General features: G+C 41.6%; 1 protein-coding gene across 1 annotated transcript; it reads right to left on the reverse strand.

Moving 5' to 3' along the window:
- Positions 1-183: 183 nt before the first annotated feature.
- Positions 184-25,461, reverse strand: LOC108872774 (MAGUK p55 subfamily member 3-like). Its single transcript, XM_018660635.2, is given in 20 exon segments — positions 184-2,860; positions 3,566-3,694; positions 3,883-3,991; positions 4,074-4,167; positions 4,278-4,358; positions 4,857-5,012; positions 7,135-7,176; positions 8,201-8,221; positions 9,108-9,172; positions 10,023-10,219; positions 10,521-10,595; positions 11,038-11,123; positions 13,291-13,372; positions 13,514-13,584; positions 13,587-13,650; positions 13,931-14,011; positions 14,406-14,483; positions 15,383-15,501; positions 15,620-15,682; positions 25,209-25,461. Coding segments are annotated over 19 exon segments (1,767 nt in total). The 5' UTR covers positions 15,657-15,682; positions 25,209-25,461; the 3' UTR covers positions 184-2,680.
- Positions 25,462-26,996: the final 1,535 nt, after the last annotated feature.

Genomic DNA, 26,996 nt, shown 5'->3' on the forward strand with positions numbered 1-26,996 from the left:
TGTGGACTGAAGCCGAGGACTCCCGGCGGCGTTCCGGATGCGCTTAAATGAGCTGCAGAGGAGCCAACAACAGCTGAGAGGTAAACACACACATTAAACATTTTGACACCAAACTGCTGGAGGGCTTTCATTGGTAAAAGTAAATGCAGCTCTGGGGGATTATTTTTAAAGAAATGCCAAAGGTTTGATTCAGCTAGCTTTATTATGGCACTTTGTACATGTCACATTACAAACTCAACATTCTGGGTTCTTGGTTCATACAGCACATAAAAAGATCAAGAGGACGTTGCATGGTTTTAAAACAAAGAACAGAAGGGATCTGGAAGCAGTTTCAATCAAATGCCAGTGTAGCAGTGATAGTTTATCCAATCTTTTATCAGCCTGTATTTCCTTATTGGTTTCCTCTGAACTGATTTGTGTTGTTAAAGGATAGGCTCACATACTCACATGGCAAAGGAAGAGCTCTTGGTGGCTGTGTTGTAACCATTCCTCCTCTCCACACTGTGGGCTGTGGAAGATCCTTCCTAAAAACAATTTAAAGTGACAAGAAAAATCCACAATCCTGGTTCAGCTGAAGCTAATATCAGCTCAATTCGCTTCCAAATGAACTCTTTTCAGTGCAAAACTCCCTCTTGTGTTTGACCAGACAGAATGCTCTGTTGAGCTGTGAAAAATATACATAAATTAAATACGTTAAATTAGAAAAGAAAGTGACTTTTTGTGAATGAAGTTTCACACAGAACAAAGACGGTGGATTTTGTCTTCCAGCACTCCCATTAAAAGTGCGTTAGGAGAGGATCTTTTCAAAATCAGCGACAGAAAACGTAAAAATATCAATAAGTCTTTCAGAGACTGATAAATTCAAGGCAGGATGGAGACGAGTTAAACAGCTCGTTCAACTCTTTGAGTGATTGTGCAGAAAGTTTGAAGGTGATAACTTTTGTGGTTTTTCTGTTTTGGGTGATTGAAAATTTTAGAGTCAGCAGTGACTGAGAAAATGGAAAACATCTGCTTCAATGTGGATTTGAACTTGTCATGTTGCCCCTTCGACTTCTACCTCTTCCCCAAGATGAAGGAGGAGCTCAGTGGTCGCCATTTTGATTGTGTGAATCATTTTCTCAATTAGTGCCGACTTTCAGTTTTCAATAACCTGAAACAGAAATATCTCAAAAGTTATTAACTTCATATTCTGCATATGAGCACGTAACGAGAGCTGTTTAACTCATCTTCTACCTGCAGGCTTTTCTGACAGAAAACCTTCACAGATTAAAATACTTTTCCAAAATAAAGACATGAAAGTAATGTAACTTGCTAACATGTAATATATGTACCTTGTTTTTTGGGAAATTAAAATTTACCCTATAGCTCAGCCTCTAGTGGCCAAAATTATTACACTTAGAGATGCTTAGAAAAAAAATCCTGACAACAAATGTTGTTTTCACCTGTTCTCTCCAATGAAAAAGAAAAAAAAAGATCTTGGGAAAAAAAAATCACTTGTCTTTCAGGGCTTCTGTAATAAAATGTCAGAAAAGAGTGAGAATGCTCTTTTTGTCGGACTAACACTCCAAACTTTCAGTTTATGATCGCACAAGACGAGGAAAAAAAGTCCTTACAATCTTCAATCATCTAGCACCCACCTCTTCTTCTGCTGTCTAACAAAAAAACAGATATGTGCAAGGAAACTGTACAAAACCCATTCTTGTACATAAAAGTAGCATTACATGTTGGTGTATGTGTACACACACTGTGACATCACCCACACAGACTTTGTGCACGGCGTTACTTTTACACACGGGATTGAAGGTAAACAGGTTGCATTGAAGTGCTACAAGATCTTTCATTGGCACACGAGGAGTAACATTTACAATATTTACATCTGAGATTAAATAATCAGTTGTCATGCGTTTCCTAAAAACAAACTGTAGAAAATAAAATTCTCACATTGGATATCGCTTTGTTTTGTTTCTGTCCATGTGTAGAAATCATATTAATGGTTTAGCAAAAAAGAAGTTTTGAACAGCATTCCCTTAAATTCATATATTAATTACTCCTGTTGAATGTATGATTGGTTCCTCTACTATACAGGATGCATGAGCAGTAAGAATTAACAAGGAAGCATTCGGTAAATTGGCATTGAGTTGAACAAAACTAAAAAAACATGCTACTAAAGGTACTCCAACAGGAGTCACAATAAAGCTGACTGACTGAGCAATCCTGTGAGTGGGATCCCAGACCTGACACACTCTACTGAGAGCGACAGTGTGAGGAATAAAACGCTTCTTAAAACTACAAACTTTCTTCTGTTCCCTGTCTTGGAAGTCAAAAAAGCAAACCTGAATAAATATGACATGAGGAAGTGACGGTAAGACTGTGACTTTTGGACAAAAATAAACTGGCCTCTTTTTTTTTTTCTCCAGGAGGGTTGTCCATCTGCGGCAACGCCCCCAGATGACGAGGTCTTCCTCTGACATCATCCTCTCCCTTTGGTGCCTCAGAGTATGGCTGCCTGACCAGCCCTGCATCAGTCAGTCAGTCAGAGGGGGTCCGGCAGACTCCCAGGCCTCTGTAAGGTCGGGGGTGTGGTGGGGGGATCAGCTCATCAGGAGAGGACTGGTGCAGGATTTATGTGGGTGGGCTGTGAGGTCCCTCTGGAAGCTGCAAGAATTGGAGGGGGGTGGGTTTAGGTCCGCACCCAGCTGACAGGCACCCAGAAGGATTCCCGCTCCAGCCTCTCCAAAATACCTCGCAGTTCTGCACAGGCACTGGCCGAGTCCTCCTTGATCAGGACCCGGTCCACCAGGTGTCCGTACTGCTGATCAATCTGAATGGCGGACTGACGCATCTCCTGCAGGTCCTCGTCCTGTGGCAAAAAAACAAAATGAGGTGCTTCTGGCTGCTTCTCTAAAACTGTCAAAAATACATGTTTATCCAAACAACCAGCAACACTTTTCTAAGACACTTTATATTAACATTTCCTTTAATTTGTAACCTGTCTGTATGTCATTTTTTCTGTAATGCCCGATGAATAACGACACATTCAGGTTAGAAACCACAATAAACTGTGAAGTTTGTGCCTGAGTTCCAATATTCACTTTTTTACTTTTCATGTAATAAACACTCAGCTATCAGTTTATTAGTTACACTTCACTAAAACTAATGCAGGTCCTGCAATAAACCCAACTTTCCTGAAGGTTATAATCAGTTTTTGTTGAACTGTACTGATTTATACAGATAGGTATTTCTATTATTTTGTCCACCCCTTTATGTCAATGAGTTTAGGTCCTCTCTGTATAATTTAATATAGTTCAGCAGCAACACAAACTACATCCTCCACAGTGACCACAGTTTAATCAAAACCTCTCGACAATTTCAACTGAATCTGAACATTATAACCTTCATCAAAGGAGGATTTACTGCAAGACTGTTGTGTTCGACTGCATTCATTTAAGCTAAGTGTACCTATTAAACTGCCAGCTGAGTGAATTCAACAGAAAGAAACCTTCTAAGCCACATTCAGAAAAGCCTTGAACTGAGAAGCAGCTTCGACAGATAAACCAGGACTCACTGTTAAGCGGCCATGATCGCCCCCTCCTGGCGAAGTGGCAGCGCTGCGGCGTCGTCTGCTCTCAGGAACACGAGGTTTGACAAATATGACATAGGGCTTGAACTCTGCTGTCCGCAGCCTCTTCAGGGCCTGGAGCAGTGACACATGGCAACACATTTAAAAATAAATAAATATAGAGGTCAGAAGGCAAACATGACAAGGACAAGGCCAACACTGATACATCAGAGTCTCCACATAATGAGCAGATCTGATGTGACCGCCTGCAGGATCTGTAACTGGATGGATATTAAGCAAGATGGTTGTAACGTGACTCCTACCTCAGGCTGCACATCCACTATACACATCTTATTCTTGGCCTGGACAGAGCGGATAGCCTCTATACTGGTGCCGTACTGGTTCTCCTTGTATTCCCCGTGCTCTATGAACCTGAGGAGCAATAACACTTAACATCTGCAGGAAACAAATTGTATGTTTATGCAAAATTGGCGAGCGTGAGTATAAAACGCACTTGTTGTTCAAAGCATCTGCATCAAATTGCTGTTTTGTGACAAAGTGGTACTCCACCCCTTCCTTCTCGTGAGGTTTCTTGGGCCTGGTGGTGTCTGTGGGAACATAAAAGGGGAATTCAAGTGTGTGTGATTACACAGTGTACAACAATGCTGGTTAAGTAATAGGTGGAGTGTGTATAAATGCACTGGCAGGGGCGACTCACGTGGTACAGCTACTGCGTAACGATGTGGGTTTTCAGCAATCACCCGCTGTTTGAGCTCATTGATTCGTGCTCCAAGGGAACCTTTGGAGGCCGATTGTGTAGTTAAAGGAGAAAAAAAAAGTTAATCTCACATCACGATGTTCATAAAAAGCTGTATTATTTTATAGTGTTCTTTCCCAGTCGCTAAAGTAAATGGAAAAAGGTTATGACAAAATGGGCTGCAGGATATCTCGAAAAAACACTCACTTCTAAACATTTTTGTTCATTTTTGTAAAACATCAGTATAAATACATGTAAATTTTAATTCATATGTTGTTTTATTGAAACCAAATGTAGATAAAAATAAGTAAATTCACCCATTTTGACACAGGAAATAGGTTAATTTCTAAATTATCCAGGTCACAAAAGCAAAGTTTGAAGAGAATAATGTCCAGTTTCTATACTTCTACTTCATTAACAATTATGAAATAACACATACGGTGTAATGTGTCATCAGTATGTTGTAACACATGCTTTAATCCACTAGATGTCACCGTCATCACAGGAGAATGTTTGTGCCTCCCAGTGGGTCATCCTCACCGATCAGAACCACCAGACGTGGCCTCTCATTTGACCTCTGCTGGTAGCGGGTCACCTCCTCATACGTCAGGAAGTCGGGGTCTCCGGGATCGGAGCCCTCTCCTGATGACCCTTGCCTGTCCTTACGACTCAGCCGGAAGCTCCTCCGTAGACCAGCTACAGCGAGGCCAGAGATACAGAGGAAGAAAGGAAGAGAAAACAGAAGGTCTTGGGTCAGATGCCATGAGCTGTTATGTAAGATTACATAACACATGAGCACACTACTTCACCTCCATGATGCAGATGATACTTTTTAAAAAGTTATTAGATAAGTGCAGTGAGCAAACATTTGTTTTAGTAAAGTCAAGACCAACCGATCGACAATCATGCATTTAAAAAACCTTTGTAAACAGTGCACATGAATGAAAAAAGCTCACTTTTATTTGACGTGTAAATACTTGTGAGATATCAGCTGAACTTGGAGCCAATTAAGACGTCATGCTTCAGCTAATAATTTGATCACATGCAGCTGATGGTAAACATATTCTGTATTAATTTTTAAACAGTCAGTTTAAAACCCCAAGATACACATTATTTTCCAACATTATGTTTCAAACAAGGCATGCTGCTCTGAACGAGGCTACACTGCTGAGGCAGAACAGACAGCACAGCCTGGCCCTGGGAAACGCCACGTCAAGGTCACTGCAAAAATCAGGGTCTCCCACGGTCAGGACTGTCTGTATTCTCACACCCCCCACCCCATCCCTGCCCCCGTCAGTTGTGTGTACCTGCGGGAATGAGCCGGGCACTGTACCTGAATAAAATTCCCAGGAAAACACCTGGCCACAGGAGGGCGCCACTGCTTTACACTTAGGAGAGACTATAACTGGCGTTAGAGCATCACACAACCCAGCCTCACACCTCCACACAGGGTGAACGAGCAACAAACGTGCCTGGTTGAGTGTGCAATGCGTCCAACGCAGCAGGGCCCTCATGAGGAGGGGGGTGGGGTGGGGTGGGGTTGGGTTTTTTGGTGTTGGGGGGGGGGGAGCAGTGCATTGGGCCACAGCAGCAGGGGGCAGTTAGTTAGATGCAGGGCGGGCGGGCAGGGAGAGAGGGAGGTTTAGGAGGATCCAAACACTGCTGGGTGGAGGAGGTGGGTGGAGGGATGGTAAGGGGGGGGGGTACGTACAGCTCCAAGCAGAGTGCAAGATAGAAAGCACAAATACAGTTTTTTCTTTTTAAAGACAATGGAAGTGTTAGGCTAAAGCTTTCAGCTGTGTTCACATTGCTCCTTGAACTCATCGTCACTACAGCAGCTCACAGGATGGGGGGGGGGCAGGTTGGGCCGGAAAAAGGGTGAGGGAGGGGAGGTCAGTGGGAGGCAGGAGAGGGGTTGAGGATAAAGGGGGACTAATGTACTCCTTCCACCCCAATTTGAACTCCTCTTACTGCAACATTAAATTCCTGGATTCCTGTCTTTATATGTACCAGCATTTCATCCTTATTGTAGTAACATTAGGTAACATTTTACTTTCTGGAAATAACTGTAAATTTGATTCTAAATTAGAAACATGGAAAATGGGAAATGTCTTGAAACAGCTGCTCCATTTCTGCTTAAGTGAAAGACTAACTGGAAACATTGTTCTTGAACATTATGCATCATGTTTTTGCTTGTTTAGCTGACCTGCTGTGCAGTAATTATGTGGAATTTATTATACTTAAGTGACCTAATTGACTGCCTCTTTTTTATTCTATTAGTAGTACCAAATGTCATGCTTCTTTTCAGCAAACGTCCTAAGAAATAATTAGGAAATTACAGACTCATAACCAGCACAAATCATCATGATTATTTCATATGTAACACAGTCTTGGATTGTTTTGCTTCTGTACTGTAATATCTGACACTCTGACATGTCCCTGAACTATCTGTTAATTCTAATTATGTAGTGGAGTCTCTGAATAGGCAGATCTGTTACTGGCACCTGCAGAAGTGTGAGACGATACTTCCTACACTTGTCACAGGTTTGTTTCTCCTACATCTGCATGTCCTCTCTTCCCCCTTTTGCACAAATAAGTTATAAATCATCGTCCATCTCTTGGAAACCTTCACCCTTCCTCTTACCCCTCAACCCCTGAGGCCCCGCCAGACGGGGGTCAACACCTACAAGCAATTAGTTTGACACCCCCCCACCCACCCCCAGCTCAAAGCAACCAGGGAATCAGCGCGACAGCCAGGCTGCAACAGGCAAAGAGCAGATAGGGAGAAGGAGGTGGAGAAAGAGGTTCACGCTCTCACCTATGTACTGTCCATTGAAATAGCCCTCACAGTCACAGTCCTCTGTAGGGAGGCAAGCAGGGAAAAGAGGGGGGTAAGCACAGGGTAAGAGACCTGGAAGAGTTAAGGAGTAGGGGAGGTGGAGAAGTTACGGAGCAGGGGCGGGCGGGAGGGCTGGCTGTGGGCGCTGGAGAGGGCAGGCGGGGCCGACAGGCAGCAGGCAGACAGCAGGAGGCAGCCAAGAGATAATGAAGGAGCGCTGTTGGAGACAACAGCCACTAACGAAGGTTTGATGAGAAGAGGAGAGGAGAGGAGAGGAGAGGAGAGGAGAGGAAGAGGAAGAGGAAGAGGAAGAAGAGAAAGATGGCTCTCCATCTGTAGAGGAGCCAGCTGTGAGCCAAGTCTCCGTGACCCACACACTTGTAAACAAGCCTGGCCTCCTCCATTGTTGCACAGCTGAGACAGAATCCGCCTCAACATACACACACACACACCCCTACAAAATCCATATCTCCAAAACAAAAAGACAACTGAGACTAAATGTACCAGATTTAGAAAAACAGAGAGGATGGGTGGAGAAATAGAGACAACAATAAAACTGTCTGAAAAGGCAGCAAAGTGGAAGACGAGGATGAAAAACAGAACAAAGGATAATAGGGACTGAGGATGACGCAGAACAGGAAAAAAAGTGCTATTGTTATCTTTAACAACCTCTGCTTGGTTGGACTCAAAAGTCTCTAGGGATGCTGTTCTGCCTGCACATCACCAGGTACAACACACACACATATATACATATATATATATATATATATATATATATATATATATATATATAAAAAACCCAAGCTAGGCAAAGAAATCTCTATTCTGGTCTGGTACACTAACAGCAGGAGGGGAGGAATTAAGCTGAAAGCAGTAGAAATCCCAAACGCACACATCCCACTAGCACACATGCAAGCTCTTTCTCTCTCACACACATACATCCAGGCCTCCGAACATTTTCCTGCTGTGTGTTTTGTGTGTGTGTGGATGTTTCTTTGTCTCTGTTTTCTGGATGAATCGTGTTTGCGGCTGCGCGTGTACCCACCTTTATCACATCCTTGGTCATCTGACACAGTATGCAACAAGGAAGAACAGAGTGTGAGACATTATTATCAGGGTTAGTAAAAAGGACAGGCATGAGGATTTTACAGGTTCTAAATATAAAAAGATGCAGCCTGCAGTTGTCAGAGTGACGTCACTCGTAAAAACAGGGGGAGACCCACATTTAAAGGCCTCCGCTGGGATTTAGGGGGAATTAATCAGAGAGCTGGAGGAGTGTGGAGGGAGGCCGAGACAGAAGAGTCCCTCCGCGGGGGCTTGCTACTGCTGCTGCTGCGTGGCGTAGCAGGGCTAGCTGCCATATTGCTAAGCTCTTGTCGTCTCCCCGTGGCTCAGGCCTAATCGGATCGCCCGCGGCTTATGCGCCACGAAGAGCCACGCGCTCACCTGGCTGTTTACACACCACCTCCATAGCATCGAGCGAGAAAGTGAGAACGTATCGCTTGAGGCTTTGTTTCTCAGCAGGCGCCTGTTGTAACGATGTCTGAGATCTACTTAAGCTGAACTCACAGCCCCGCTCGCTGACCAGATGGACCAAACATGAAAGAGATTAATTCATATTTGTGATCCCTCCCTCGGTCTCTATGCCCCTCCATCTCTCATCCCTTTTTAAAATCATGTCTACACAGCAGCATGGAGAGGACAGACAATGAATACTAATGCCTCTGAGAATGCCAATTACCAGCAAAAAAAGGTCAATAAATGTCAATGAAAACATTGCTGCATTTATCCAGTGGAGGAATTATCGTCCTTTAATGACAGTGACTACTGACAGTGAGTACTTTAGTAGAGAAAGGAGAGCTGATAGCGAGAGATGCTGCAGGTTGTAAACTGTAATTATAAAAAAAAAAGCTAAAAAGATGCAGTGGAATCCTGGGAAGCAGAAAACTTACAGACAGGCTTTTTAGGGGATTTTGGATTCGGGAGCGTGCCCATTTTCATCCTGTAGGCCAGTCGCCTGGAGGAACGTGCAGCAGGACAAAGAGACGAACAAAGACGAAGGCAGGAAAGAGAATCATCAGGACAGAAATACACAGCGAGCGAAAGGTAAGGAGGAAATGTCAGACAGGTGGAATAACAGATTTAAACATGAGAGACAATGGGGTTCCCCGACCCCCCTTCTTTTTCTAGTCATGGGTTTTTTTAGTAGCCATTTTTTGTGCTCATTTAACTTTTTCTATGGTCAATTTGTGTCTCTGTTGTCATTTTTTTGTATCTTTGTGGTCATTTTTGTCTTTTTATGTCTCTTTTTTGTCATCTTATGTCTCCTTATGGTCATTTTGTGTTTTCTATGTCTCTCCCAACATCTGCCCACTGAGAAATCTATCCATGACAATGATGCATTTAAATATATTTTACTCATTTATCAGTATTTTAACCCATAGCTCAGAGTGTAGCAGGAGCCCACAGTAGCAGCAGGTCTGTGTTAATTCATCATAAACATTAATATAACCTACAAAACGCTTCATTTAGGTTTCTCCTCTGACCTGTGTCTCTCTGTGTGTTCAAGCTGTGGTTATTAATCCAACAGACGCTGCAGTGTTTGGCAGGGCTCTCCCAGCCTGCTGAGATCATCTTACTAACGGATTATGACACTTAACAGTATCAGCGCACGCCTATTAAGGCTGTGTTTCGATTTATTCCCCCCCTCAACCAAACACTGCTTTGATGCTCCATCTAATCATAGTTGACCCCTCAAAATGGAACACATGAACGTGGATTTAAAAGATTACAAATGGCTGGATTAAATAAACATCAGCGGCGGGTCGGTGAATCGTCCGGCGCACAGATACGTGATTTGACCTCACCTCTCCTGGAACTGTTTGGATGGGATGAGTCCAGCCCGCAGGTTGCTGTCTCCCATGCGTTTGGCCTGCCACCACGTGGGGTCGTCCTGGGTCACGACCTGAAGGATGTCTCCCCGTTTGAAGGGAAGTCCCGCTTCTTGGCAGGGCGTGGCCTTGTCCTCCAACGGGATGTAGTCAAACAAGGCTCTCATATACACCTGGAAACAAACGCGTAGGCTGTGTGAAGTATCACCCTGTGTTGATATTTATTATTGTAAATATGGAGTGAAGCTGTTAATCTGTCTCGTTTTCCTCAGAGGATCGCATGATCCTAGTGTTGATCAGAAAATAAACAACTATTTTTAATCAGCTGCTTTCATAAAAAAAAAAAAAACCTGGAATAACACCCAAAAGGCAGAAAAAAAACTGACTCAGCTGCTGTCTTTTTTTTCCCTTCAGACTCAGAATATTAAGTGTAAAAACGAAGAGCATACACAAGTCGCTCCTGCTTCGTCTCACCTTGCTCTCCCTCAGTCGGTCCTCTTCTTTAATGGCAGGGATTATCTTTAGAGTGATGGAGCCCTGGGACTGGGACTAGATCACAAATAGACAAGAGGAAGTAGGAGAGGGAAAATTGTGACAAATGAAAGACAAACACACTTGGCTTTAAGGCACTCTCAGGTGGATTTTACTTTACTGTTAGGGAAGGAATCACAATTTCGTATTTTACTATTGTTGTAGGCTGGGAATTTAACCTCAGGATGCAGTGAATATTAAATGTAGATGAAAACATAAATATCCTCCATTTAAATATGGCAGAATTGACAAAGTCGACTTTGACTTCAGTTTTTTCAGTGTAATTTCTTTCTTTTGAACATAAAATTGCTTAAAATGCTAATTATAGCCTGATTTGTAAACATATTTTACTGTGAACCCAAAAGGCAACCAAGAAAAAAAAACTTTACTATTTTCACAATAACATCAAGTAAATGTTATGAGTCCAATTCAAAAACTATGCTAGCAGTATGAGTATTACCAGCAGCTGACTGATCTCATCAGGTCTCTTGTGGATCACAGAGACTCCGTTGACTTCCCTGAGTTCATCTCCCACATGGACCAACCCTGTGAGGAAGGGGACACAGAATCATCAATGACAATCAAAGAGGCTTCACTGAGTCTTTGGGTTTTTTTTCCCTTTATCAGTCGTATCTTAACACCAGAGTTGTTGTCAGATCCACTGATACAAGCTGCCTCCGTTCCTCAGCTGTGATCCGTTTAGCTGCAGCCACAACAATGAAACCAAAGGGCCTGAGAGGAGGGAGATCGATAACGCTTCTCCCTCAGGAGAAAAAAGCACATAGCAGACACACTATGGTACAATCATTAAATGTATGCATCTACCAGACATACACAGAAGCCCAAGGCTACTTCTGAAATCTCTCTACAGCTTCTGTCTCCACACTAACCAGTTTTTCCTTTTTTTCCCATCGCTTGACGCAGCAAGAAAACAGGAGGAGGACATTAATGATTAATGGAGAACGGACACTGATTGGTTTACTTTCCCAGCATGCGTGTTTATAATGCCAAATTACACGCACACACCTGCATGTGGCTGACATTTCCATGGTAACGCCCATGAAAGGATCTTTGCTGAGTCTATACGGTGTGATTGATTCTCCAGGGACTCGCAGAGAGCTTTGGGTTTCAGCAGCGACCACACTCCTCCTCCTCCTCCTTTCATTTTTCTGCTGCTGCTACAGTGCATCTCACTCATGCTGAGGTTTTGATCTCACTTTCATTTGAGCATCAGTTTTTGATTTGTTATCCCATTCATATATGTATATTTTTCAAGAAACAAGCTTCCCTCGTTTTCTCTGGCTGCAAAACGACAAATGCCATCACACTGCTGTAAAACTCAGGAGCCTCTCGGGGCGTCATGGTGGCTCAGTTTGCCTCGGGGCTGTGCTACATTACTGCAATGTCCTGGCTCATATCCACAGCTGGGAACATTTCTGCTTGTCATCCCTGACTCTCTCCTGCTTCTATAACTGTTAAACAACAGCAGAATGTCTCAAAAAGTCATCTTTAAACAATAACACTGCAAATAACACACACATGGAAGACAGTGAAACTTAGGAAGCAAAATCTGCTTGTGATCCCTTAGCATACATCTGGGGGTTTTAAACTGTTAACGCACAAGCTCAAAAATAATGGTGGTAGAAATGTAAGTTATTTATTCCTGATGATATGAGGATCCTTAAAACACTTTGCCCAAATAAAATCTGTGCAGGAGACTGTGAAGACTGAGACCAAAACACACCTTAAGTAACGCTGCCAAGGCCAAAGCATCCTCAGGGTAGGAACTGTGTATTTTAAAAGGTTAATAACCTTAAGAGTTATTTACATTCTATAATTACACACTGTGGGAATTTCTTGAAGTAGATTCTAATATTTATTACATTTAACATACATAATTTTATGGGGAAAAGAACATTAAAGGGATTTATATGTATTTTCTCCACCAGAATTAAAATAACTGTCGACAAACACAATTTAACTGATTTCGATGACAACATATTTGCATACATGCTTTTTTTTCCACTGATATTTTGTTTTGTTTTGTTTCTATTTAGAATAATTAAATGTAACTATTTTCCTCTGCATTATTACTTTAATGTGGCCAATTACTGTATGTTCAGCGTCTCCTCTACACTACCTGAAGTGATTAAGATAAAAGATAATGCTTTATCAGTCCCACAGTGTGAACATTTAGTTACAAATTAAATTATGCAATACCATCACATCGTTTATCCATCAAATTTAACATATATTTCATACCTGACTGATGCATCATAAATCATTGATGCACAAGCATTTTAAAATTTTATTTTATCAGACTTTACTTAGAAGGAAACTGTTATTTCCACTGCGTTTTACTCACACTTCCTGGCGCTATTGGTTTCTGAAACAGCAATAAGCAAGATACAATATACAGTGTAAAAACATGAAAAACATCAGATTTGCCTTATGCCTTTAAACGTCTGAAGCCATGAATTCGCTAAAGTCCTGAATTAAATTTTTTAAGTTAAATCAGAGTCTCTGCTCAGTCTTCTTTTTATTTCTACACAGTTTTGTGTAGAATTTACCCTTGTAATCATCATACAACCTTTTCAGTTCATTTCACTGTGCTCCAGTCCCCATGTTGGGACCTACAGATGCTGGTAGACTTGTGGTGTGATGAGACTTGTAAAAACTACAGTGACACACAAGAAGAAGCAGAAGAATTTACCACTTCGATCAGCTGCTCCTCCTCTCATGATCCGAGCCACGATCACCGCCCCGGTGGCTTCATCCCGCCTGATGGTGGCTCCCTGGAGAACAGACGAATGAATGAGGATCATTAACAGAAAAGAACAAAGGCCTCTGTCCCCTAATCCCTTCAGTCTTCCACCCTGTTCTCCTGTAAGCTCTTATGTTTTCATTTCCACTCTCGTCATTCTGTCAGAACTCACCAGAGGCTCCTTGTTCTTCACCAGCCTGACAATCTTCACCGACTCCTCCTCCAGCTCGTCCTCGAAGTCATCGGCAGCGGCGGCAGCACGGGGTCAAAGTTCTTCTGAGCCACAGTGTCGTGCACTGAGAGAACAGCCTGATGGGACATAAAAGGGACGTGCTGAGATTACAATGCTGATTTTCAGCTGCTGGGGAGCGCACACAGCGGCCTGACGTCTGCCAGAATCTGTGAGCAGCCTCAGAGATGAATTTCCAGTGCAACGTCAGGGCAAATGAAATCTACAACTAAGGAAAAATGGCCACATGGATGCACACAAGTGTGAAATAGCGAGACAAGAGCTCTTCATCTTCATATTTCAGAGCAAAAACATTCTTTGGATAGGTGGAGAACCGACAGCCAAAAAGTTGCTGTTCACCTTGAGATGTGGTGACGTCAACAGGTGCAGCAGCTCCTTCTCCTCAGTGCTCATTGGTCCACTCTGCAGCTCCTCCGCCACCTGCCAATCACAACACACCTGAAACCATGAGCTCTGACCTGATGTGAACCTTGAGCATGTGTATGCCGGTAATGCACGCTGCAGTTTACTGTAAAATAAACACAGACAGATGCACAGACATGCACGCAGAGGGAGATAAGTAGCGAGCAGCTAAGGTCAGCAGTTTCCCCCGCTGATAACTGGTGGGAGCGAGAGAGAGCAGCAGGATATGGAGTTTCATTAGATGAGCATCGGGATGATTCAGCACTTCGAGGACATTAAAATTCACTTTTGATACCTGCATTGCTTCTCTGCTGGAGCTAACTCATTGTGACTGACTGCTGGGCCCAAGTGGAAAAGTAATTTAGGGTGTGTGTGTGTGTGTGGTGGGGGGTTGGGTGTGTGATGAACTTACATCCTCTGCCAGAGAAGAGGCACTGTGGAGGACAGGTGTTGGACTCTGTCTCTCGTACTGTCTCAACTTCTCATGGATCTGAGACAAAGCACATTTAGTTTATTAGAGGAGAGGAAAATGCTAAAGGTCTAAGCAAACAATTATAAATATATACATCCAGCTCTATACACTTATCAGGGGATCACTTAAGTCATGAGGATTCATCCTTTGGACTCCATGGATGTATATATGTACCAAATTTCATGGCAATCAATCCAGTGGTTGTTGAGATATTTTAGTCTGGACCAAAGTGGTGGTCCAACCCACTGCTGCAGGATGTTTGAATTTTGTGTGTCTGCATCCAAGTCTGGATGAAGCAACACAATGTTTAACTAGTGAAACATGCAACATTTTATCTTTGAGTAAATGATGTAGCATGAAGAAAAAGAAAACAACAATTGTTTACTTTTTTTTAATATCCTCAAAAGTAACAAACAAAAAGCCTGAAAAAATGGACCAAAGACCTTCTCCTCTTTGCAAATTACTTTAATATCTTGAATATTAACTTTGTTTAATATTTCCATCTGAGTCAAGGGAAATGCAAAACATTTGTCTTCCACTGCACACCATAGCAGTTCATTTTAAAACAAACCCAGCTGCTAGATTGTTCTGACATTTTTTAAATTTCTAACCCTTGTTTCTGTATGATGATGCCAGTTGCCTATTATAACCTACAGAAAAACAACACTGCAGTGACAAATAATGTCTTGCCAACACATGGTCTGATTTCTGTCAGGCCAGATTACATAAAAGGACGTACATTTTCAAGGCTTTCTTTAAAGGACAATCAGATCTGGACTTTCTTTTTCAAGGAAACCACATGTTCCAAAACTGCATCCACAAATTTAGCAAACATGCAAATTACATCTGAATGTAAATATTAATGGTTGCCCATGGAATCAGACTGAGGAGTAGTATTAGTAGTAAGACTTCCTCACCTTCATGAGGTATCCTAGGCTCCTCTCACTGAAGACATCTTTGAGGAACACCATGTCCTCTTTGTGGTTGGCATCGGGCCGCAGCTGAGAGGTCAGCAGGGCCAGCGTTTCATGTAGCCCTGCGGAGGAGACAGATAAGAAAACCTGTTATGTACATTAACGTGTACAGATGGAGCACAGCTAAGTTTCCAGCAGCATGGACGGTATGTGTGGAGCATCTGTGCCAACTTGTCTCACCAGCTCCCGCTGTCAGGACCGGCATGGCTTCTTTCATGGGTCAGTGAGGTGAGGAGAGGAAACCTGGAATGGGGAGACAGAGAGAAATTATAGCTAACGCTTCCATGCACTTTCACACAGACGTTTACTGATGCTTTCTGTTTCTAGGATAACCTCTCCTAAAAGAACAGCAAAAAAAGAAAGGTAGAAATGGTAATGGTGTTTTTGTGTTTGTGTGTGAGCGTGTAGAACCGATGTAAAGGCATCCAGAGACCCATGTGCAGTAATTACAGCCATATATCATCTCCTTGTGTGCTTCACGCTATAAATCCAGGCGGCATTTTCCATTTCACAGGGCAGTTACCTCATCTATGAATGTGTAGGTGTGTATGAGTAAGTCTGCTTACATTATAGAGCCGTACTAGTAAGATAGACAGTCGCTGCTGGTACTATTAATCACACAGGACTCTCACCAGGCCCACTGAGCTTTGTGTTGGTGTGTGAGAGAAAGCAGCAGAGTGGGCTACTCCGGCACAAACCTGTATGAAATAACTAAAGCACTGAGTCATACCTGAGAGTGATGGAAAAACTGATAAGAAACACTGATGGTTCAGAGAGGAGGCCTTTCATGTAACTGCTCATTAATCTGTAGGATGCACTGTATGAGTTGTTGTTGTGTTGTTTATCTGCTCTCTCTGCTTCACCCAATAATTAAGCTACATGTGAAGCATCCAGTTAATTATGCTGGAAGGGAATAATGACTACAGAGGTAAAGATGTTTTATATTTAGGTCTAAACAAGGAACAATACGCAGTAAAGAAAATCATCTTGACAGGTTTTTTGTCTCAGTCTGAACACATAAGGCTAAGTATTTTTAATTTGAAATAGCAAACAAACCTGTCAGGTAGGGTGAGATAATTTTACATTTTCTTATTCAGTTCTGATGCAAGGCAAGGTATTATCTATAAATCAGTGTCAGCATTTTGAAACACAGGAAGATCAGGTGAAAAAACAACCTTGATTTGTATTAGAATGGGTATTAACACACTTCTTTTCTAAAAAAAAAACAATAATGGAAATATAATTTTAGGTATCCATATCCCTAATGGCATTTTTTCAGTATACACACTCCCTGGCCACTTTATTAGGTACACCTGTAAAATCCAAAGCAATCCAGTACAACAGCACAGCCATAAATTCTCCCTTTAAAAAGCATATAATAATCAGTTTTTATTAAAACTATCCAACAGGAGTTAATTCAACTATGTGTTTTGACTGGCTGCTGTAGTTTGTAGTCGTGTTAACTGGACTGCATTGTACTGATTGTGTTTATAATAATTGAACATTATTATCTTTGTAAAGGTAGTATTAGATTACAGTAGATTTTACGGATGTACCTAATAAAGTGCCCACTGACTTCATATTCATATACACAGACGGACCTGTGAGCGACTCAAAGATACAGTCAGCAGGAGTACTGCACAGACTGCTGGATTATCACATCCCGTACTGATCAATATCCCTGTCACTCCACTCAATAGTCTCCATACTTCTTCCCCCTGGAAACAGGAGTCAATAACATAAACCACAGACTCCATCATGTAACACTAAGGCCTGATGATGAAACACCAGAAAAGTACAGCAAGGCCAAAACAATACAACAAAGCTGCAATAATGAGTATTTCACATAAGTTATGTTAAGCTTTATCACTTGACCTTTGCCAGAAATGGATTTAAATAAGTAGGTAAATATCGGACTGGTTTTCCACCATTCTTCAAAAATGTGACATCTAAATAATGTATTATATAATCACCCACCAATCTACCTATTTACTCTGGTGAAACATTGACAGAAATTATATTCAAACTGTTTGGAAAAAGGGGCTTAACTTGTCTGGCTGTAGTGTGCTTGTCTGCGTTGTACTGTTATGTGTAAAATAAATATAATCTTTATAAGGGATATATTTAGCACAGGGCTGTGTTTACTGTCCACCCTCATTTAGAGGCCTGTCATGATGATAAATATTTTTGTCTTTTTTGCACATAGACTATTTCTACATATTCTTCGCCAGAAATCCTGAGCACAAGTCGTTTGCTGTGTTTTTTTCCTTAGGTAATGTTTAAGGAGCACAGAGAGGTATTTAGCAATTACTGTGCAGGGACATATCAAATGCTGAACCAACTTCTGGACTGGTTAGCATAGCATAGCATAAATTTCATGTTACAAGCTAGGGGCTAAAGTTAAGACTGGAGAAACATGTGGGGTAAATAATTAGTCAGCAGCGTGAAGGCAGTTAGAGAACCACATAACCAACTACCTTTAGTGCTAATTAGTGAATGTTAGCATGCTAACACATTAAACTATGCTGGTGGACATGGCAAACATTACAGAGATCTACTGGCAGAAATAGAGTATAATATATATAAGTATGCTTTTATTAGTGTATAATCACCTAAAAATGATAATCGTTTTCGTTCGCTTAGAATGAGTCCATTTATATCTACATAGGGGGTGGGTCCTCTTCCAGGGAGTCCGCCATGTTGCGCTGCCATGTTTCTACAGTGACAGAAGACGAAGAAGACGAAGAGGAAGAAAGGAAATAGTATATGTCAGCTATTACCTAAAGTTTTAAAGACTAACAGCTAAATATAGCTATATAAACAAACCTCTTCACTCGACAGACTAGTGAATGCTGTAGATGACGCCATTTTGTCACCTGACAGCCACCGTAGACTCTCCAACACGCTTTGTAAGTGAGGGGTGAGTTGACTGCAATCTGAACTCTAACTACTAGATGTCACTGGTCATTTAACTGTCTTTTGAGTATGTTAGCAAGCTTATGTTAGCATTTAGCTCAGAGCACCCCTGTGCCTATAAATACCGCCTCACAGAGCAGCCGATTCTATATATCCTGCATTATCATCCATCCATATATTATTTATTGTCAATTTGATATACACTCAATGTTAAATTACTGCCATTAAAAATGATTTAGGTTAACTACATTACTACTGCCAAACTGTATTCTTAGAATGTGTAACCTAAAAACATCAACCTCGATAAGATCAGCAGTAAGTGAGGAGTTCCTGAATGAGGATGGGGGGAGGCAACATGAACAAACTACAGCTGTCTGAGACCTCAACTTAAAAAATCAGATAGTGCTCATCTATGCTGCTGTTACAATGAAATAAAACTAGTTCTGCATGAGCTTGTCGACAAGGAATCCGACATTATGTCAGCCTAATTTCACCGTAATGTATACATTTTTTCACCCCACCTAAAGCATTCCTGAAAGATATCCTTGTGCTTTGATGGTTCAACAGTCAGAATATGATTAACCTCAGTGGAGACACAGACAGAGACAGAAATGAGCTCATGAATAATGAACTGAAAGAATATTACAGAGGGAGAAAGAAGGATGAGGAGAAGATGAACAACTCAAGCAGAAGGAGGGAGGCAGCACTTTTTTTTACTGTCAGGGGAATCAGTCGCATCAACACACAAGATACTCCACATAACCTCGCTATATTTAACTCAGAGAGAGGGCACCAACAACATCATTAAGAATACAGCTACTTTGGGAATGATAAAGTAAGGCCTTCGTTCTGTACTTTATATCAATATTCACTTTACACTGATAATACTTTTAGGTCTCCAAACAACCATCTTCAGCAAAGAAACCATTTAAAAGTTTGCTCTCATTTCCTCCCACCATCTTATGACTGATATAACTTGCAGACGAAAAGAATTAATGAGCAAATAAAAATTTAAAGCGTCGCCCTCCATAATGAGCAAAGAGTTGATTTATATTGAAGACATGATGTGAATGGACTGGGCTTCATTATGGAGGGAAGTACAGAACAAATGTTGCTGTATATATATATATTTTTTATCCCTTCTTTTAATAATTTCCCAATACCTATGGATTCATCTCAGTACTTTTTAATAATGGTACACATGCATATTTTTAGATTTTGTATGAATTACACTTTCTGAGTTTTCCTATCTCTGATATTCATTGCAATTAAACATCAATAAATACATATAGAAATGACAGGAAACAGAAGTTCTTTATAACTCCAGAACTTGCCAGAGAATTATCATGTTTTTAGTTTTTTTGCAGTATCAAAGTAGTTGTAGCAACTGTCTGTGGGTACACTGCAAATAGTGACTGCTAATAGCGAATTCTGCATAGTTTTGATGACAGCAATTTGCCAGAATGTAAAAAAATATAAGCTAAAAAAAATGGGCTCAAGTTGTAAATTCATGGCTACGTTATACTTCCTGTAAAGTATTACGGAAACAGTTGTTCCAAAAATTTAGAGGATTATTGACCCTAGACAGAAAGGGAGTGTGAGCATTGTTAGACTTTAACAACCCCTGACTTACAGTAATATACTTTTATGTATGCAATATCATATCACACACTGTATCACTACATCTTCAAGTAAAATGCATGTGGACTGGAGTTTGAAGGGTGAGGTTTTGATGGTTTATGAGGACATTTTCTCCTTTGTTATTCCCACCACTGATGATGTCAAAATCAGCTTGAGGAAACAAAAGCCATTCAGTAGGAAAAAAACAAGTCCATCAGTGTGAGATTAATTAGCTGGAAACTGCAGCCCAATTATATTTTTCTGAATAATTAAACTGGAGATGGATATGTTTAGAAAACTGCAGCTTTTAGACAATTAAAATATCTCTTTCTACAGCCGGTGTAGATGACATAATCTGCTGAGCTGCTCTTACAGATCAACGTAGTGAGGTCATCAGAAAGAGGTTTTATGGGAACACCTCTAAGTGGCACCCGTAGGGTGTTGAGGATTGAGAGAGGAGGGAAGTGGATTAAAATAGTGACTGCTTTCATTGTGGGGGAAGAGAAGATAATGTAAAACATGTTTGGAAAAACATAAAGAACATTATTTTCTTGTATACAAAAGAGGCATATGAAATCTTTAATCCTTTGTTTTCGTGATGTTATGTAGGCATTAAGATTAAGACTTGTATAGAAATACAAAATAGTCTAATAAAAAAACTGAAAATGCTAAATATCTCTCGCAAAATGTCAGTTGGGATAGGCTCCAGCACCCCTGCAATCCTTAACGGATAGATGTTGGATGAATGGAGAGAATGCTTAATATCAGTTTGTCTAATGATAATACAGACTTTTGCAGAGTTTTAATTATGACAAAGTCAACACTTTGGGTTATGGCTATGCGATATGACAATATACTGTATATTGTATGACGAAATAATAATGTATATTGTTTCAGTAACCTTCTTTTAGGTTTCTTCTTCAAGAAAAGACAGAGAACCTTCACAGACATTTGAATGACTGTTTACAATCTTACATGCCACTAGGTTAATGCAGGCAGAAATGTGAATACCAGCATGGCGAGTGAAGGCAAGACAGAATCTTGTAGTTCCTGGTAGCTCCATCCAAGACAAATCGAGGAGCTAGTTCGTAAAGGAGGGGCTACCTCTGTGGCATGGACGTAATTTGGTTAGGAAAAGTCTGAGAAGAACCACAAAACTGAACTTTGCAAATTATGCCGAACACTGGACCCCACAACAGACTCAAACACCTCTAACTTCTTCTACCACCTATGCAAGAACTATGTCAAAGACTATGGAAAAGGTTTACAAATGAGAAAAGAGTACAGAAAATATACTACATCAAGTACTATATTGTTATATGGGGATATGAGATTTTGGACAACTCGCATAGCTCTACTTTGAGTAGGACTACCTGTGCTTCTGGTCACCAACCAGGCATTTAGTAAACATAGTGAATTTTAGAGAATGTATTTGATCAGCCGAGAGATAAAGTGGATGGTCCAACCAATGCCACAACTGTTGGGTAGATTTATGTAGATGTTATTTAAAATTGGATGGCGTGACACGGCTAACACAATAGCCTCTTCCATTTTGGACCCACTAACCGACTGACTTGGTTGATAATTTGGTCACTGTTGCGAGTCAGTGGGCAGAAGTTGAGTGATAAACATGTTTATCTGAAGCAACCCTCTTGCAAAAATGGAAGAGGGTTGCTAAAACTCATCCTGATTCAACACCACAGTCTGAAGCTTTCAACTCATTATTTTAGTTTGGTGGTTGTGTACTTGACTACCAACAAGCTCTGGCTGGGTCCTCAGACAAAACCAGATGCTCCAAGCTCACAATCTCACACAGATCTATTGTGCACTGCCGCCATTTATTTTGGTAGAAATGTGCTGGCTTTGTATCAGCACGTTCAAAACCTCAGGTTTTATGACTGCACTAACACAGCATGTCGAAGTTCTTGTTGCTGAACAGGGTCTTCAGAGAGCGGCAGACTCCTGCTGTCTCACATCGCCACAAAAACACAACTATACACATCAAATCACCCAACGTCACTGATCCAGAAATAGACTCAGACATCACGCTTTTTGAGTTTGGTCCCAGTAAAAATTACGTTTTCAGCTCAAATCTAGTGAAGAGCTTAGCTGAAGATCACACAAACATGATGGACCCCTGGTGAGGTCACAGAAAAAGCTCAGACGTCAGCTGATCGGACGAAAGCCTTTGTCATATAACCTTCCTCTAGACATATTTAGCTAAAATGCATCACGTGTTGGTAATATTACTGCTTTAATAACATGATCCTGTGTTAAATAAGAGATTTAGAGGCGAAATAACACTGGTTGTGATTCTCAGTGTTGTTCATTCACGCATTAATGCGCTCATTCATAAATAGATAAGCAGTTTGGACTCCCAGTGCTGAACTTGTATGAACACAGAACCAACATACTCAGACATCCTGTCTCTGTGCTTCTCCCACTACATCCTACTCTCTTCCTTTCTTTCACTCCTCTGTTTTCTGTCCACATTCCTCCTCATTCCGATTCATCTTTTTTTCTCTGTGGCACTCACACACAAGCTCGTCCAGAGGCCCTTTATTCGCCTGTTTTCAGTCATGAGCCCTTGGAGATGGTGGTGGTGTGACGTCAGCAGGTTCAGCGGGACAGCGGTTGGCCCCCACAGCAACCAACCTGCTGCCAAGAGTTTCATCAGGTCTCTTTGGTACGTCATCCTGTAAAACCTCAGCCAGTAAGAGCTTCTAAAGATACTACAGAGCAGCTACTGCGATGCCGACATTGAGCAGGGTTATAAAAATCAGTGGGAGGTTTCTTCTCTCCTTAAAGAATGATGTCAGTTCATTTGTGTGATTTGTTGATATTTTATTTAAGTTATATCTTCAAATGTCTTGTTTGATCCAACCTCAAAGATTTAAAATTCACCATGATTAACAGAAAAGTAGCAAATCCTCACATTATAGAATCTGAAAGTCTGACACATTTATTTGATAAAGAACATAAACAATTAACTGATGGTCAATTAAGTAATCCAGTGTCTTGAGAGTGTGTAAAAACTAGAATAAAAGTAGAATTAATAAGAAGTTGATCTAGTTATCTAAAAGTTCTGGACAAACTCCTAGTGGTAAGTCCAAATGCAAATCAGACTAATGGGAAAAACTTCCTTTTAAGAGGTAGAAAGCTTGGGCAGAACCGGACAAAAAAGGGCATAAAGATATTGTAACAATATACATTTTTATATATTTTATAGTGTTAGACAACAACAACATATCAAAGTAAACACAACATGTCTGGGGAGGAGGCAAAAAAAGGTTGGGAACCAGTGAAGAAATGCATGGTTGTGCTACTGCTGTGATTTTATTTAATTTATGTGAAAATGTGGGACAGGAAGCACAGACTTTTTTGGTATGCACAGACATGAAAAAAGATCTCAGGACTGTCCTCACTACAAAAACAACAACATCTCAAGTTTATTCAACCACTTAAAATGAACTGTGCTGCTATATTTTGCAGAAAATTTTCCTCACTAAATGAACTGGACATTTACTGAGAGGACATACTGCATGTTTAGGAACAAAAACATAAGTATTACGGTGTGATGTTGCTGATTTTTTCAGGAGGTTGAGATGTAGAAGTGATCATTTTCTAAACATAACAAAGTAATTTTAGCTGAATTAAGCTTAATCAGACCTTAACAACAGAGGTAACCAATCAAAAAACACCCATGTTAGTAATTTGGGGATGGTTTAGATGTTGTTTTCTAGGCTTTGAGGCATACTCATACGCAGAAGCAAACACGAATACTTAACATATTTGTTTCCTTGTCATCTGTCATCAGATGTTCCCACTCTCCTTGCTGTGCTGTGTTCCTGCTTATCATTGTTTATGTGAATAAAATATGCCAAAGTCTTCTATGCATGTCTGAGGATGCTACAACACAAAATGTGCCATCTGGAGCAGTTATGGTGATTCCTGCGGGGGCATGGGGATCATTAGAAAACACCCTCTCGAACATAACAGCTATTAATGAAAATGTATTGTCTACTATGCTGCGAAAATGCCTTGGCATGGAGGCACTAAAACAACAAATGCTCGGTCAAGCTGTTCTTAAACAGTCTGCCTTTCAGAGGGTTGAGTATTTCACTTTGCCAGATGACGAGGGGACAACCCTGTTCCCTGTCCCTCCTTCAGGACCACACACACACACACACACACACACACACACACACACACACACACACACACACACTCTCTGAGTGACAGTACATGCTTTTACGATATGGTGGAGGGTATTATTTCTGGCATCAGTCACCAAAGGGCGAAAGTGGAGAGTCTGAACTGAGGATTGATGCCAGGAGCAGAAGGCTGGATGAGTATTTAGCACTGCAGACCTCATGTACTACAGCATTTTTCACGTTCTGCATGTACAGACAGACAGAGGCAGACACACACTGGTGGATGGTACATCTACGCACAAGCACACACATGCACACACAGCTGAGAGTGACAACATCTTGGTCAGTACATGAGCGAGCATCTGTTTGACTCCCTGCCTCAAGAATGAACGCCGCTCACACACAGCTAATCCACTGCTCTGACAGTAATGGGAGGCAACACTAAGCATGTTTGGCCAGCACCCAACATGCCTTTCACACGCAGATGCCCTAACACACATTTCCCAGACTCACACTCTCACACTGATGCGACCACACAAACCACCCATCATCATCTAATTTCATCTCTCAGGAAATCGAACAGAGGGTGTGGTCCACCGCCAGACAGAAACTTATATCATCTCCAACATGGAGGGAAACTACTGATGTTGACAGCTGACACACTCCTGCACACTGTCGCTCAAATGCTACACCCCCACACACACACCTCCCCTCCCAAATCCCCCTCAACACCACCCCTCACTGCTACACACGTAAGCAGAGGCAGATGTCTATTCTCTCTTTCTGCCTCCACTCCTCTTTCTCCTCACCTCTGTTTGTACTTCCTCGTGTCTGTGGAGCATAATGCCGGCCCTCCCTCCCCTTCCTCCCTCCCTTCCTCTTCCTCTCTCCTCCATCTCTCTGCATCACTCCGCAGTGCTACAATGCTGCCCTTCGTACAGCGTGCCGTCAGCTGGCAGACGGAATAAAAGGAAAACATACACTGGACAGCAGAGCATCCCGTCCTCCAGCTGATACCTCGCGCTCACACTAACAGAAAGACTAATGTGGAAAGAAATTAGCAACATCTGCCCTCTTACCTTCTCTTCTCTCTCCGTATCTCCTCCTCTATCTCTTCCTCTCTTCTCTCTCTCTCTGTGTTTGTGTCCCTCCTGACTGCAGCCACACTGTTTCTCTCGCTCTGATTCCTCCTCCTCCTTTCTTCCTTCCTCCTCCTCCTCCTCCGGCTGCTGCTGCTGCTGCTGCTCTCACAAACCTGCTGCCGCCGAGTGTCCGCCTCTTCCCCCTGTCTCTTTCTTTCTCCCTCTCTCTCTCTGCCTCTCTCAGCACCTCCCCTTACCTCCCTCCTCCCTTTTACATCTCTGATGCTCTCTCTGTTCACAACATCAGTGGATGAAGACTGCCATAGAGGGGTTGAGATTTTGTATTTTTCCTGCCTATGACATTTTGCAGCCTCAGCTTGTTCTCTCACAGAGCTAAGCATCTGTTACTCTGAAAAATAAACCTCTGGTGATCGTTTAGCAACATAAAGGGTCGTTTCACAACACTTACTGCAGCTTTGAAGGTATTTTCAGAAACAGCAAGGACTCTTCTGTCTATCTGCATTAAAAAATAAAACATCTTCTACTGATTTTTCAACTTAAGACTCCTTTTCTCAAGTCAAAGACAGACATATCTTCTTGCTAGTTAAGCACAAGAAGAAATATTAACACACTATCATTAATGAAAAATAGGTGGAAAATACATTAAAACTGCACTAATAAATATTTTCATAAAAATGCAAAGGAGTTGCTTGCAGTTGCTGAGCATCTTCTCCTATCTTATCGTCAAGCTAACTGTTTTGATTCTATAGCCCGCAACTTTATTTTGGTTTTGGTTCAGTTTCACAGTTCTCATCTACTATGTTTCCAGCAGAGGCTGGCAGCTGTTTTCAGCCAAAAAACTCAGGTACGCTACATGTTCAGCACCAAATGACAGTCAAAGTTAGCAAGCTCCATTAGCATTTAGCTGATAAAAAGACAAATATCGCTTGTCAGGAGTTGGTGGAGACCAAAACAAAGAAACAAAGAGAGTGAATATTGGACTCAGTCAGCCAGAAACACGACTTCATCTGTGTAACTACTGGCTAACACTGATCTATTATCAACTTTATAAGGTGATAATAGATCAGTGTTTAAATCTTATTCTGCTGTCCCCAAGAGGCCAAAAAAACCTATAGATACTGCTTTAACATGAAAAGAAATACTTCAATTTTGTTCAAATTCAAAAAGCAGATATGTTCCCTGTGGTTATGGTCTCTTTTTTTTAAATCTGAATGGCTAAATGTTGGAACAACCTCCCTGGTTTTTCTCCAGATCTCCAGGGATATACTTTCCAGATTAATGATCCCTGGCTCTGTGACTCCAGTGGAACTACCAGATGCTGCAGATATATTATGGTCACCTCTGTCAGAGTGAAAGTCTTATCTTCCCTCTTTTTTTAAGTCTCTCATTTTGGCTTGATTCCTCTCAAGCTAATTGGATATATGATTGGCTATCTCTGACAGAGAGTTCCCCTCCCCCCTCCTCCCTGAGTCGGGCAGGCCTGAAGCTGAGGATGTGGCGGCCTCTCATCCCGCTACAGAGCGGCTGCTTGCTCTTTGTCTGCCTGCATGTAGCGCACACAGAGGCCACAGCATATCTTAATGACGAGTTAACCCCCTCCTCACACACACACCCCTTCACTCCACTCCCTCATTCTCATGGTAATTGCGGGTGTTTCCAGTCTGTTTTTGTGCCTGCATGCCCCCCTTCCTCTTCATCTCTGGGCTGCCACAGATCTCCAGATTCAAAGAAGTGACATGCACACACAAACATGACTTTAAGATG

The sequence above is a fragment of the Lates calcarifer genome, linkage group LG11, assembly GCF_001640805.2.
Source record: "Lates calcarifer isolate ASB-BC8 linkage group LG11, TLL_Latcal_v3, whole genome shotgun sequence".
In the NCBI taxonomy this organism is placed as follows: domain Eukaryota; kingdom Metazoa; phylum Chordata; class Actinopteri; family Centropomidae; genus Lates; species Lates calcarifer.